Raw genomic sequence first — 12,912 nt, 5'->3', positions numbered from 1 at the left:
CACTGCTGTTTTATTTATTTATTACTTGGTACCTGTGCCTATATATAGTTATTGATGTAAAGATTTCTATTAGCTCACTGACTCGGCAACAATTTCCAGAAATCAAATCTTAACCCTCCTGTTCAGTTTTTTAATTGACTTTCAATAACCCTGACTGTTACACCAAAACATAGTTTTAAAAAATAGTACATCAAAAACAAAGTATGAAACTATTTAAGAATGAATGAAACTAGACAAGTGGTATGGTGTGAGCATCTGTTCACAATTCAATACTTTATGATGACATCTACATCTCTTTTTATACCGCAGTCCCACAAGGCCACGATCGCACTACGATCTGTGAAAAAATTGCAAATTTTGATGATCGTAGTACGATCATGTAGATCGCAGTAAGGTTGTACCACGGTTGTGGTGAGGTCTTCAAGATTGTGATGAGCATGGCCACCTTTGAACATGTTCAAAACAATCGTGGTGCGGTCGTGGCGAAATCAGGCCGTAGTTGAAGTGTAGTGAGAGCGCACTGAGATCGTAGTAAGATCGCAAAGGTTATTGTACCATCGTAGCGAGAGCTTGATTCTTTTCGGAGGGAGAGACTGTGCTACGCTCTTACAGCGACGTTATTATGACCTCACTACGACCATCACGTTCTCACTGCGACATCCACTACGACTATACCACGCTGTTCACGACCATAGTACGATTCTAGCACACCCTTACCGTCCTCATCACACTCTTCTTACGACCTGACTACGTTCATACTGCAACCATCATTCTCATTGTCATTTTCACATAAAATATATGAAATCTCTCCTGGTTTTGTTGTCTGTATGTAATTAGGACTTTTTGTCCATTTTCTTTAACGGCTGTACCATGTTTCTCGTTTTGATATAGATTAGAATGTTGGTTTGCCCGTTTGAATGGCTTTGCACTAGTAATTTTTGGGCCATTTATAGCTTGCTGTTCGATGTGAGCCAAGGCTCTGTGTTGAAGGCACTACCTTGGCCTTTAATGGTTTACTTTTGTAAATTGTTACTTGGATGGAGAGTTGCTTCATTAGCACTCATACCAAATCTTCCTATATCTATTGACACATCTATGTCATCTCTTCCATAGTTCACTAAAATATCGTCATTTGAGCTTTATGGACCAGCAATAGGTTGTAATTTCGGTTGGATTGGTCGGTCTGACATCTCTGCTTGATCAGGATTCATTACCTCCCTCTGCCTCTACACCATTCCCTACCACCACGCCCACATGTTCTAGTAGATTTTGGTGGCATGACTGTATTGTTTCCGAGAAATCTATGTATTAATCAGAAATAGAAGGAATGGAACTGTATTGATATGGAACATGATGTTGACGTTATTGCTGAGAACGTAGTAAGATCGCGATATGAACATAGGAAGATCGCGATATGAACGTAATATAATCTTGATAAGAACGTGCTAAAATCACAGTAGAAGCGTGGTAAGATCGTGTTGCAATCGGATAACTCTTGGTATGGTCGTAGTGAGAATGTGATGAGCATAGAAAGATCTTGATAAGCGTATTGAGGTCGCAGAATAAGTGCGGTGAGAAGGTGGTATAATCGTAGCGGGATCGTTGTAGAAGCGTAATGAGGACGTAGTAGCATCTTGAAAGCTGCCACCCATACCACGACCTCACCACGATCTGAATTTATTTTAGATCGCTGTGAGCGTGGTGCGATTGTGGTCAAGTGGGACTGGGGCTTTACATACTACACACTACAAATTACTAATACCTTTTGTTGGACATCAACATGTTGTCAAGCATCAATCAATATAATCACGTCTATAGATGTCATAATAACTTACATAGTTGGGTGGCTGCTTTATTGGCAATTATCTCATATTTTGTTGATTTGTATAGATTATCAAGTTTTCTAGATATTGTGGGCTCACTCGTCAAAAAGGTGCACATTGTGGCTTGTGACTTTATATTTTACGATATCTATTAAAAGAAAACCTGATTATCTGTTTATTGATCTATTACTGGTTTTCCCCCTCCCTAAGACAGTTTTACGCTTGACGAAAGCTAGCTTGTTAACATCTCCACACACATTGTGACGTTGCTGATAACTTCTCCTCACACATTGTGACTTCACTAATAATGCTGTCTCTCCTCTCAAAACCGTGATACGTTGTACGGGTGACTGAGCAGGGTGATATAGGCGTAGAGAAGGACAATAAGACCAATGTCAGCTGCATCATCTTACGTTGATAGTATAGTCATGTTATCAATATTAAAACATAAGAAATTTATTGGACAATATGGAACCCAAGTTGAAAATTTATCAGAAGAATTTTTGGTTATTTAAACATAATTTTCTCGGCGAATTCTATTGATAAAAGAGAGAGAAGATAATATAGGAGGAATACAAGTCATGAGTAAAATTGCATACAACACTTAGTCAAAAGAAATAAAGAACACATGACAAGTAATAAATAGTGCATAAAACACTACACAGACAACTAACAGAAGACTTGATCAACACATACCCAACCAAAACCCATGGAAGAACTTGGTTGCTCCAGCAGGGTTAGCAGTTCATAAAAAAAAACAATGGTTAATTTTTATCAAACTTAATTTAAGTAAACTATAGTATGACATATTTGCAGATCTGTCACATGTATATATATCCCCTCTCTTTCAGTCCCATGAAATTTCTTTTGCATTTTCTAAGAAACTACAAATCAGATGTTCCTGAAATTTGTTATCTGGCTTCATGTGGAAATGCTAAAATGTTTGATTGGATTTCACGTTCATTGAATCTCAACTTCCTGTTAGCTGATTAGTTATATATGTTAGACTTAGAACTATGTCGGTTCCTTATATCGACATCCAAATCTGGTTTCACATTCTCAAATCAACGTATCGACATCCTATGTGATATCATTTATTACCAAAACTACGTCCGATTGATTGTAGTCTTATCTACAATGTAATTGATGTCCAATGACTTATAAATAATAAATTACTGGACTTACACTTATACAGGTACATGTTTTGTAGGGTTCTTAAGACAACTAAACATGCACGTAAGTGTTAGTCAATGAAAACTAGATGTGTCAAAGCAACACGAATGGCGAATAGAAAAAAACTATGATTTTCAATAATTTATCAAAGTCGAAAGCCTGTAATTTCAGCAAAAATTAGCGAAGCGGAACAAAACTTGTGCTTGATCTGTAACTCGTCATGGTTAACTCGCATAAAAAATCAGCCCAATATCTGAAGGCGTTTAGAAAAAACTCTGTATAAAGGTTTGTTGCGGAATGACAAAATGACTGAATTATGGAATTTCGGAATATCGGAATTACAGAATTACAGAATTACAGAATATCGGAATTACGGAATTATGGACAAGGGTAAAACTATATGGCACCGACAACTTCGTTGCGGGGCATAAAAACACCAACAAAACCAAACAACATTTAGAGGGCATTATTCAGTCTTCAACATTAGACAAAAAAAAGGAAGTACAGCCAACTGTTTTGAGAGTATTATAATATAAACTCTGTAAGATATTTTTTAAAACATTTCTGATTTTTACCACTGGAATGAAACATATACACAAGAAATTGGCATTATGTTTTATGTTGTGTTGTTACGCCACCGATCCATGTTAGGGGAGGATTAAGACTTAGTGCTCACACACGTTTGTCCTCACCACATGATTTAGTCAAGTGGTTGTCTGTCATATTTGCTTTTCATAATTGGTTGTTATAAATAAGACTGTAGTTTTCTAATATGAATTGTTTACATTATTCATTTTGTGGCCTTTTTTAGTCTTTGAGGTTTGTTGTTTTATCATTGTTTAAAGCCAGACTGTTGCCTGTAACTGAGCACATTCACTTTACTATGAACTCTGGCGGATAGTTGTCCCATTGGAAATACTAAATCTCCTTTTTATTCAATCTAGCAATTTAAAAATTTATATCACAACCTGTGTACAGTAGGTCATAACTTTAAAATATTTGTTTTTAAAGACTTTATTTGTCACACATACAGGGTAATCTGTGAAATTTGACACACTGGCAGACCAGAAAAAAATGTCGGAATACTCAGTTTTTTTCTGCAAGGATAGGCATATTTTGGGACCATGAAAATGTGTCATTTAAGCAGGATGTTGGAAAACTCAGGTGTCGAATTAGGCAGGTTTAATATGTTTAGAAGTCTTGAAGTTTCAGCTGATATCTGTTAAGTTCAATTTTGTATTCTGTTTCTAAAATGAACATTGATTAGAGAAGAAATATACGTTGATTAGAGAAGCAAAGAAAATATACGTCGATTAGATGGGCATAAATTTGGTCGTCGATTTGATTAGAGACCATACATTGATCTGAGTCTTACTGGCCATTTTTACAATGTTCTTGACATTTTTATAGAAACTACAAATAAGAGCATGCTGAAATTGTAGGGTCTCTGATTTATAAAAATTAAATAATTAGATATATGTTCCAATCATCTAATGCTGCACAAGAAACCATATAAGGTAGAAGTTAGCAACTAACTATAAGTCACTAAACAGAAAATTAAAAATTACTGTTAACCTTAATTTATAAATATGCAGAGGAACAGAGAATAACTATATAATAACAGAGACATATATATACATGTGTATATATGTCTCTGACTATAACATGCATTTTAAAACTGATTGCATTCCATAATGTAAACTCCAAAGGCATAAAAAGAAAATTCAGAATATTAATGGAAAAATGAGATGTTTATTTTTTTAAATAATATATTAGAGGCACATGCATTTATTTGTGAAAACTGGTTAGTATTTGATACATTACATTAGTTTTTCATAATTTCCAACACTTAAAATATAATTAATGAACTGTTAATACAGAGATGTCTCGCCTGTGTAACCGTATCACATTTAAACCCTTGGTAATGCCGCAAAACAAACAGTACAAAAAAAAATTCTATTCAGCAACTATCATGGCAGATGAGATAAAAGACATATATTGTAAATTCAGAAATCATTGCAGGGCTTTTATTATTACTTAAAATATGGCTGGGTGGTTTTACAATATGAACTGGCATGCTGATAACCTATGCATATATCTGTAGACAAGTTATCTTAAAATTGCAATAATAAATCTTGCATTCCCCCCCCCCCCCCTCCCCCCCATAAAAATCATAATAAAAAGTCCCCACAATAATTTCTGAGTTTACAGTATATAAAACATTATTCAACTAATTGTATAAATCTTAAATTAACATCTAAATCTTGAATTAACATATAAATCTTAAATTAACATATAAATCTTAAATTAACATCTACGTCTAAAATTAACATCTAAATGATTGGAATTATTATTTATTTTTAGATACGTGTACTTGAAAAACTATACAATACTTTGCTACCAAATCATACAATTATGTAACTATGTGTTTTGAACAAGATTAATACAAATGACTAATGATTTAAAAACAACAAAACAATAAAATATATGTATAAAGTATTGCAAACCACAACCTTTATAGTAAAAAAAATAATTATCTCCTTCACTTTGAATGGTAAATTCTGTATACAATTCATATTGCTTCTGTCCTGCAATTTTAATTACTTCATCAAGGTTATATTTTAATTTTTTAAATGTGTTGTATTAAAATTAATAATGAAAAAGGTGAATGTGTCAAAGGGCACATCCTGACCAAAAAGCAGAAAATAGACAAAGGTTACCAATGGGTCTTCAATACAGTGAGAAAATACTGCACCTGGAGGCATAGAAGTATGTTAGAAATAAATAACCATTAATTACCGCTAGATCTTTTGGTTATTTGTGTCTCTGAGTTACTGCTCATTGATATGTACCTTATTCTTTTATCCTAATAAGATTGTTTATGACGAGATTTCATTTGACTTTGGCATCATTCTTTATGGACATATTGTGAAATCTACCAGTTTCGTAAAACAAAAAAAAAACATTTGTCATGAAGATTAGAAATTTACAAATGCTGATACAACTGCAATTACCAAATTTTCCATTACCATAAAAGGTTTCCCAGAAACAAACCTAATCACACCTTCAACAGTTTTAACTACAAAATATACCAAACCGACTCCTTTCCATTACAGCAATACATGAATTACAAAAAACTTAATATCTGCTCAAATTATTCTTCATTGCAATAATCCAGTTTTACTTCCAATGAAACTAAATAACTGTACAAAATGGTCATTTTACTTTAAGAATCAACTCCATGCTTTCACAATATTGAAAGAACTTCCAACAAATCACCAAAGTCATATTCAATCATATCTGAAACATTTTTAAACATAAAAGACATATCCATATGATTCATTGAATGAGACACCTAAAATGAATGTCTAAACCCTTAAACTGTGTTAATGGGTACTACTTTGACATTAATAAATTGATTTGACTTGTTTAATTTTCATAAAATTTTGACACGGCACAATTTACAGGAACAATTTCATTGGATATATAGCAGTTTGACAAAAAACTAATTTCTATCATTGAGGAGCTTGGTTTTTCTTTACTTATGGAATTACAACATTAAGCTTATTTTTAAAGAGTTATCTCCCTTAAGTGTTCTGTATCCCCCATGGTGTAGTGTTTTTCAACCTGATTTAGATAAAATTGAAATAATAAGTATAAATAATGATGACCAAGTTAATGATTACAACAGGTTAACAATACATACAAACAATGCCTTTCACTAACTATAGCAGGTTTACAATACATACATACAAACAATGCCTTTCACTAACTATAGCAGGTTAACAATACATACAAACAATGCCTTTCACTAACTATAGCAGGTTAACAATACATACATACAAACAATGCCTTTCACTAACTATAGCAGGTTTACAATACATACATACAAACAATGCCTTTCAGACAAAATTTAACAACAAATGAAAAAAAAAAACAACAACAGATAATAGTGTATTACAAAATTAATTTTTAACAACAATTAGGTTAAAAATATCACAGATCAATTATTGGTAACAGTAAATAACAAACTAGAATAAACAAATGTCATGATTTTTAAAGAGAGTCCAGTTTTAAACTTGAATAACCATGGTAACATGCACTTTTTTTTAGCCCCATCAACCAAATTAAATATAAAATTTAAAAAAAATAACAGGAAGTTTATGCTGCATTACATGTCTATTTTAATATATTTCATTATCTTTTTGTCCAACATCCCAGTAAACAAAAGTTTTTGCTACCTTCATAGACATAAAAAAAAAAAAAAGTTCATAATTGTATATTTGCCAAAAATTAGACATATAATAAACAACAGTTCATGATTGTATATTTGCCAAAATTTTTTATCTATGAATACAGGAAAAATATTAAAGTAATCTATAATGATATTTAACATATTTACAAACATCAATATTTGTTTATTGTAGCCTAGTCTCTCAAGTCCTCTTTGGTTACACCTTTAACTGCTAGCTCATCTAACACACGGTCTAGATACTCAGGATCTGGATAGCCAAACCTGGAAAAAAAACAATCTTTTGAATAAATGATATCCTATGAATTTTTCCTTCACTAGCAAGAAATTTATTCACACACTAACATATAAAGGAAATTAACATTTATTTTAAGAGCAACCAGATGCTTTGCAGGGTGCAGCTTTATACGACAGCAGAGGTCGAACCCTGAACAGTTGTGGCAAGAATGGACACAACATTCAAGCTTGATACAGCTCTGAATTTGGATTGTGATTAAATAGTTGACACAGCAAAGGTTTCTGACACAGAATGTATGTTGTCTAATGAACTTAAACAAATTTGTTTTTGCTTTTGAGCAATACACTATGCTGTTGAATATAAATCTTCTCAAAAACAAAATATTTGAAGAAAAATTATTTCTAATTTCTGAAATCTGAAATGAGAAAAATGTTAAATTTACAGCTACACATCTCAGAACAATTATCATATTCTTTAACATAATTTTCAAGCAGTGTAAGAGAGGTAATCAAGTAATCAAACATACATATAACAGTAACCCGAATAATTCAGTTGTTATATTCCGCTTACTACAATAACGTCTGAATGCATAGACAATGAAAAATCTTCAATCAACCTTTTGGAATTAGCTCGGGATTTACCTATCACGAAAATATTGAGCTAATTGCTGATTGGTCACCTCTTCTGCAGGACACCAATCAAAATCCAGGATTTGTGAAGAGTTTTTATCGTGTTAGGAATTCAGGCCCTCGCAAGTAGGAGAGATCGATTACGGGGAGGGACTGAATTATTCTGGTTAATATAACAGTATTCTTTAAATTCAAAATGAATTGGATTACCTCCCTTACACTGCTTTTAAATTGTCTAAATTATCCTTTAACCAGAAAAACCCTTGGTCCCACCCTTTTTTGCCCCTAATTGCTTAATGATTTAAGGTATAACCATCCCTGTGTAGTATGGAAACTTGTGGTATAATTTCAGAGAGATTTATATACTTAAACACAAGTTATTGACTGAAAACTTCAAAAAATGCTTATTTGGGCCCCTTTTTGCCCCTCACTTATTGAAACCCCCCTTGGAGCAAGAACCCCAAAACTCAATTTCAGCCTTTCCTTTGTAGTAAGAAACCTTGTAGTATATTTTCAGAGAGCCATATTCACATAAACACAAGTTATTGTCTGCAAACTAGAAAAATGCTTAATTTTTGTCCTTTTTTGGCCAGAGAGATCCATACAGTTAAACATAAGTTATTGTCCCAAAACTTCAAAAATGCCCTTTTTAGGGCCTTAATTCCTAGACTGTTTGCCCATAACCCTTAAAATAAATCCGAATTTTCTACCTAATGGTGTGTACATTGTGGTACAATTTCAGAGTAATTGAAATACTTATACACAACTTATTGTCCTGAAACTAGATAAATGTATGTTTTGGGCCCCTAATTCCTAAACCGATGGGACCATAATCAATGCCAACCTTCCTTTTGTGATTATAAACATCGTGTTAAAGTTTTATTGATTGCAATATACTTGTACTAAAGTTATAATCCGGAAACCATCTGTCTTCGGACAAGGCTGACGACGACGACGGCATGATACCAATATACGAGCACAAAAATTTTGGCGGTCGTATAAAAACCCTTGTTTTCCCCTTTCTTGCCCCCAATTCATAAATGGTTTGAGCCATAACCCTCCAAAGTCAATCCTAACCATCCCTTAGTAGTATGGAACCGTGTGGTATAATTTCAGAAAGATTTATACACTTTTACACCAGTTATTGTCTTGAAACTACAAAAATGCTTGTTTTTGGCACCTTTTAGGCCCTTTATTCCTTGACTGATTGCCCCTTAACCCTTAAAATAAATCCCAACCTTCTACTTATAATATTAAACATTGTGGTACAATTTCAGAGCAATTGAAATACTTCTACACAACTTATTGTCCTGAAACTAGATAAAAGCTTGTTTTGGGCCCCTAAATTCTAAACCTAAGGGACCATAACCCCCAAAATCAATCCCAAGCTTCCTTTAGTGGTTATAAAGATTGTGTTATTTTATTCATTTCTATTCACTTATATGAAAGCTATTATCTGGAAACTGTCTGTCTTCGGACGCAGCAGCCAACGACGTGATACAAATATACGACCGCAAAAAAAAATGCGGTCTTATAAAAATCTTTTTGCATATTTTCTCAAATCAAACATATTTCAGCATTTCATAACAGCTTTATATTTCTTAAAATTTATTGGATATATGGAATGAATGAAAGAGAAACTAAATATAAAATAAGGATTACTACAATGTAACCAATATAATAGGCTTAAGTGCCAGTCTGCCTAAGAATCAGGCAGTGGTGAAAACATGACCAAAAAACCCCACCCAATTTGACATTGATTTCAGTTTATAATATGTAGTTATGCACAAAAATAACATTCATTTTTATTTTCTGTTCTGGTAATAGAAGATACAATTTGGTTGAAATGCACTAGAAATTATCGAATAAGGGCAGATAACTCTGTAATTTGCTATCATTCTAACCAATTTTCTAACCGAGTTATTTGATATTACCAGACACACACAAACGAAAGACTAATAATTTTTAACTCAGGATGATGGTTAGTATTAAATAACATGATTAGCTCAGTGGGTTTTTTTCTGATCATGTTTTGATTTTTACCTAAATTGCCTGCTTCTTACAAAGACTAGCACTTAATTCCTTTCTGGGCCATAACTAGCCTCTTATAAAAGTGAGGCAAAATCTATTCGCCGAGCGGAGCGGAGGTCTGGGGGCCACGAAAGGCCCCCAGAAGCTCTGAGAAAAATAACGTAAATTCGTGCATTCTGAGCGTTTCCCGGACTCTTTCTGACATTGAAACGCAATAAAATTTTTAGCTATTTTTTCGACAATATTCTGGACTCAAAGCAAAAACATAGATTCATTGTAATTTAAGACTTTTAGGTTTTATAGACAACATTAAAAGACCGATATGTAGGATAAAGCAAAAATCGTAATTCTCATAATAATCATTAATACCGGATCTGTCTGTCTGTTTTTGTCTTGTATTGTGCTTAGACTTTGGTGATTTTTTTATGACTAGATTTAAATGTAGTAACAGTGCAGTATTATACTTTAAGTACTAGTACTACTTAAGTCGACAATAGGGACCATCTTGATCCTGTTTTACAGTATTAATGATTCTTTTATTGTTGAAAACCCTCCAGCAACTTTGACCATTGATCATTAGTATTTTTTCTATGCATTGACTTTGTGTGCGATTAGGTTTCGTGCACATTTACTCTTTATTCTTTAGTTTTCTATGTTGTGTCATGTGTAAAATAACATACATCATTTCTAAGCTGCACACTTAATCCAAAAACTTAAATGAACCAAGGAAATGACGACAATGCCATATATCATATAGATCTTAACTCTTTCTTATTAATCAACATACAAAATATTAGTGATCGATCATGAAAAGTCACTGAAGAATAGGCCATATTCTGACAAAATATAGACCAGACCAATGAAGTGTGAAATTGAAGTCAACCTCAAATGACATATGTTTGATCGGCAGATACTTCTCACTTCAAATTACATGCAAAATAATATGGAGTTTTAAAAGTCACTAAAGAACAAATTTTTAACCTCATCCTGAAAACTAAACTAAACATTATAGATGTATTTCTGCTGACCCATCTGATGAGTTAGTCTTTTTAAACTGATTTTTATAGTTTGTTATTATGTTGTACTGTTACACCACTGTCCCAGGGGAATGTTTGCACCTTCAAACTAGTTAAACCCTGCCACATTATGTGTGTGCCTTTCCCAAGTCAGGAGCCTCTTTTTCAGTGGTTGTAGTTTGTTGCTGTATATAATATTTGTTTTTCTTATTATGTGCAAAAAAACACTAATTAATCCACAGGTCATTTAAATTAAATGTTAACTTACGCTTGAGGCCCTCCGCCCATACTTGTTTTGTGATGAATATCATTCCAGGTGACAACATTCTCCTCTCCTGTTGTCCTTGAATGACCTATAGTAAACACTAACTTCCTGTCAAACGCTATCTTTAGTAACTTCATCACCATGGTACCCTTCTCATCAGCTGGTAGATATGCTGTACGACTTGTCCCTCTGTAGGGCTTTCCTGGGTTTGAATGATCAGCCTAAAGATACGAAAGTTTTAGAAATATTTAGACATTTACCAACAATATTAAGTGTAAAACTACATGTATCACACCTTTTATCCAGAATAGTAGAACGTGTATACCAAATAGCAACAGAAAACATACTTCTTTTAATGTTTGTTTTAGTTTTGAAGTCCCTTGTGTTGAAAGTCTGTGATGTATGTTTACACAGTTTTGGCTGCTGGATCCCAATTTTGTCAATATAACTCAATATAACTTCTTTGGAAAAGAAAATACCTGTTCAAGGAATAATATATACAACAGTTGTTTTCAATTCCATTATTTGATATAGACTATCGTTTACCTTCGTTGGTTTTATAGACTTCCATTTTCAGAAAACAACCCGGGGTGTAGCTAGGCAATTTTGATGTGTACACAATGCCAGAGACGGTAGTCATTAGCCGGGGGTCTGGGGGCCACTGAAGGCCCCCAGAAGCTCTGGGGTAAATGGTGCAAAATCCTGCATTCTCGCAATTTCCGAGGACTTGAAATGACCTCACAGAAATCTTACTTTTAGGAGAAACAAGTCAACTTTGGAAATAAATAATCAGAGAAAAACAAAGAAACCCGTACTGTTGGGCTTATTAATTTGTTTTTCTTTTATGTGTAGTGGGTTAAAATGGCTTGATTAGGTATATTTTATTTGTTACCTAATCATGCTGAACCCACTTTACATTAGAAAACAAACTAATTTGTAAGCCAACACTGTGCAACTTAAATGGTATTTTTCTTATTGAGATAATACATAAATAAAAATTCGAATCAGACACATATCTTTATGTTTTATTTTATGAGTGAAGAAGCAGTGTTTTTCAGCTTTTTTTCTCTCAAAGTTAATTCTGAAAAATCAATGCCCATTTCCTTTCTTTTTGTCTACTAAAGATGTCCAAAACCGTGTCTGTTTTAATTTTTTTTTTCTTAAAATATGTTGAAAAGACCGTGTCCAGATAAACAATTCGTTTTCATTGTATTTCTCAACTAGGTCTTCACTCTTTTCATGGTACTAAAGAACCGTTCTGCCTGCGTTGCCGTCGAGACTGGCATACATGCAAATACATTAAGCATCTGAATGATTCCCGGGTATCCTTGGTTTATAACATTTAATGTTTCCTGCAGCTTGTTAGGAATGTTATCAAAATATCCAGTCCATTTTGTTAACCATCTCCGAATTTCGATCTTGAAATTCGTCTTTTGTAAGGCAGCAACCATTTGATTTTCTGGGGGGGGGGGCTATGGTTTTTTT

General features: G+C 33.4%; 1 protein-coding gene across 3 annotated transcripts in view; it reads right to left on the bottom strand.

Annotated features, from left to right (window-relative positions):
* Positions 1-4,728: 4,728 nt before the first annotated feature.
* LOC143071218 (uncharacterized) overlaps positions 4,729-12,912 on the bottom strand; it is a 41,049-nt gene continuing 32,865 nt past the window's right edge. For 2 of the 3 annotated variants that reach the window (XM_076245391.1, XM_076245390.1), the window contains 2 exons: positions 11,431-11,648; positions 4,729-7,512 (listed from right to left, as the gene is read on the bottom strand). In XM_076245391.1, coding sequence (XP_076101506.1) covers positions 7,425-7,512; positions 11,431-11,648 — 306 coding nt within the window. In that variant the 3' untranslated portion in view covers positions 4,729-7,424. The remainder of the gene's footprint in view (positions 7,513-11,430; positions 11,649-12,912) is intronic. The other variant, XR_012976822.1, reaches the window with a different exon arrangement.

Source organism: Mytilus galloprovincialis, chromosome 4 (genome assembly GCF_965363235.1).
Source record: "Mytilus galloprovincialis chromosome 4, xbMytGall1.hap1.1, whole genome shotgun sequence".
Classification (NCBI taxonomy): Eukaryota; Metazoa; Mollusca; class Bivalvia; order Mytilida; family Mytilidae; genus Mytilus; species Mytilus galloprovincialis.
Note: the sequence above shows the minus strand (reverse complement) of the source record. Positions and strands in the feature narration are given on the sequence as shown.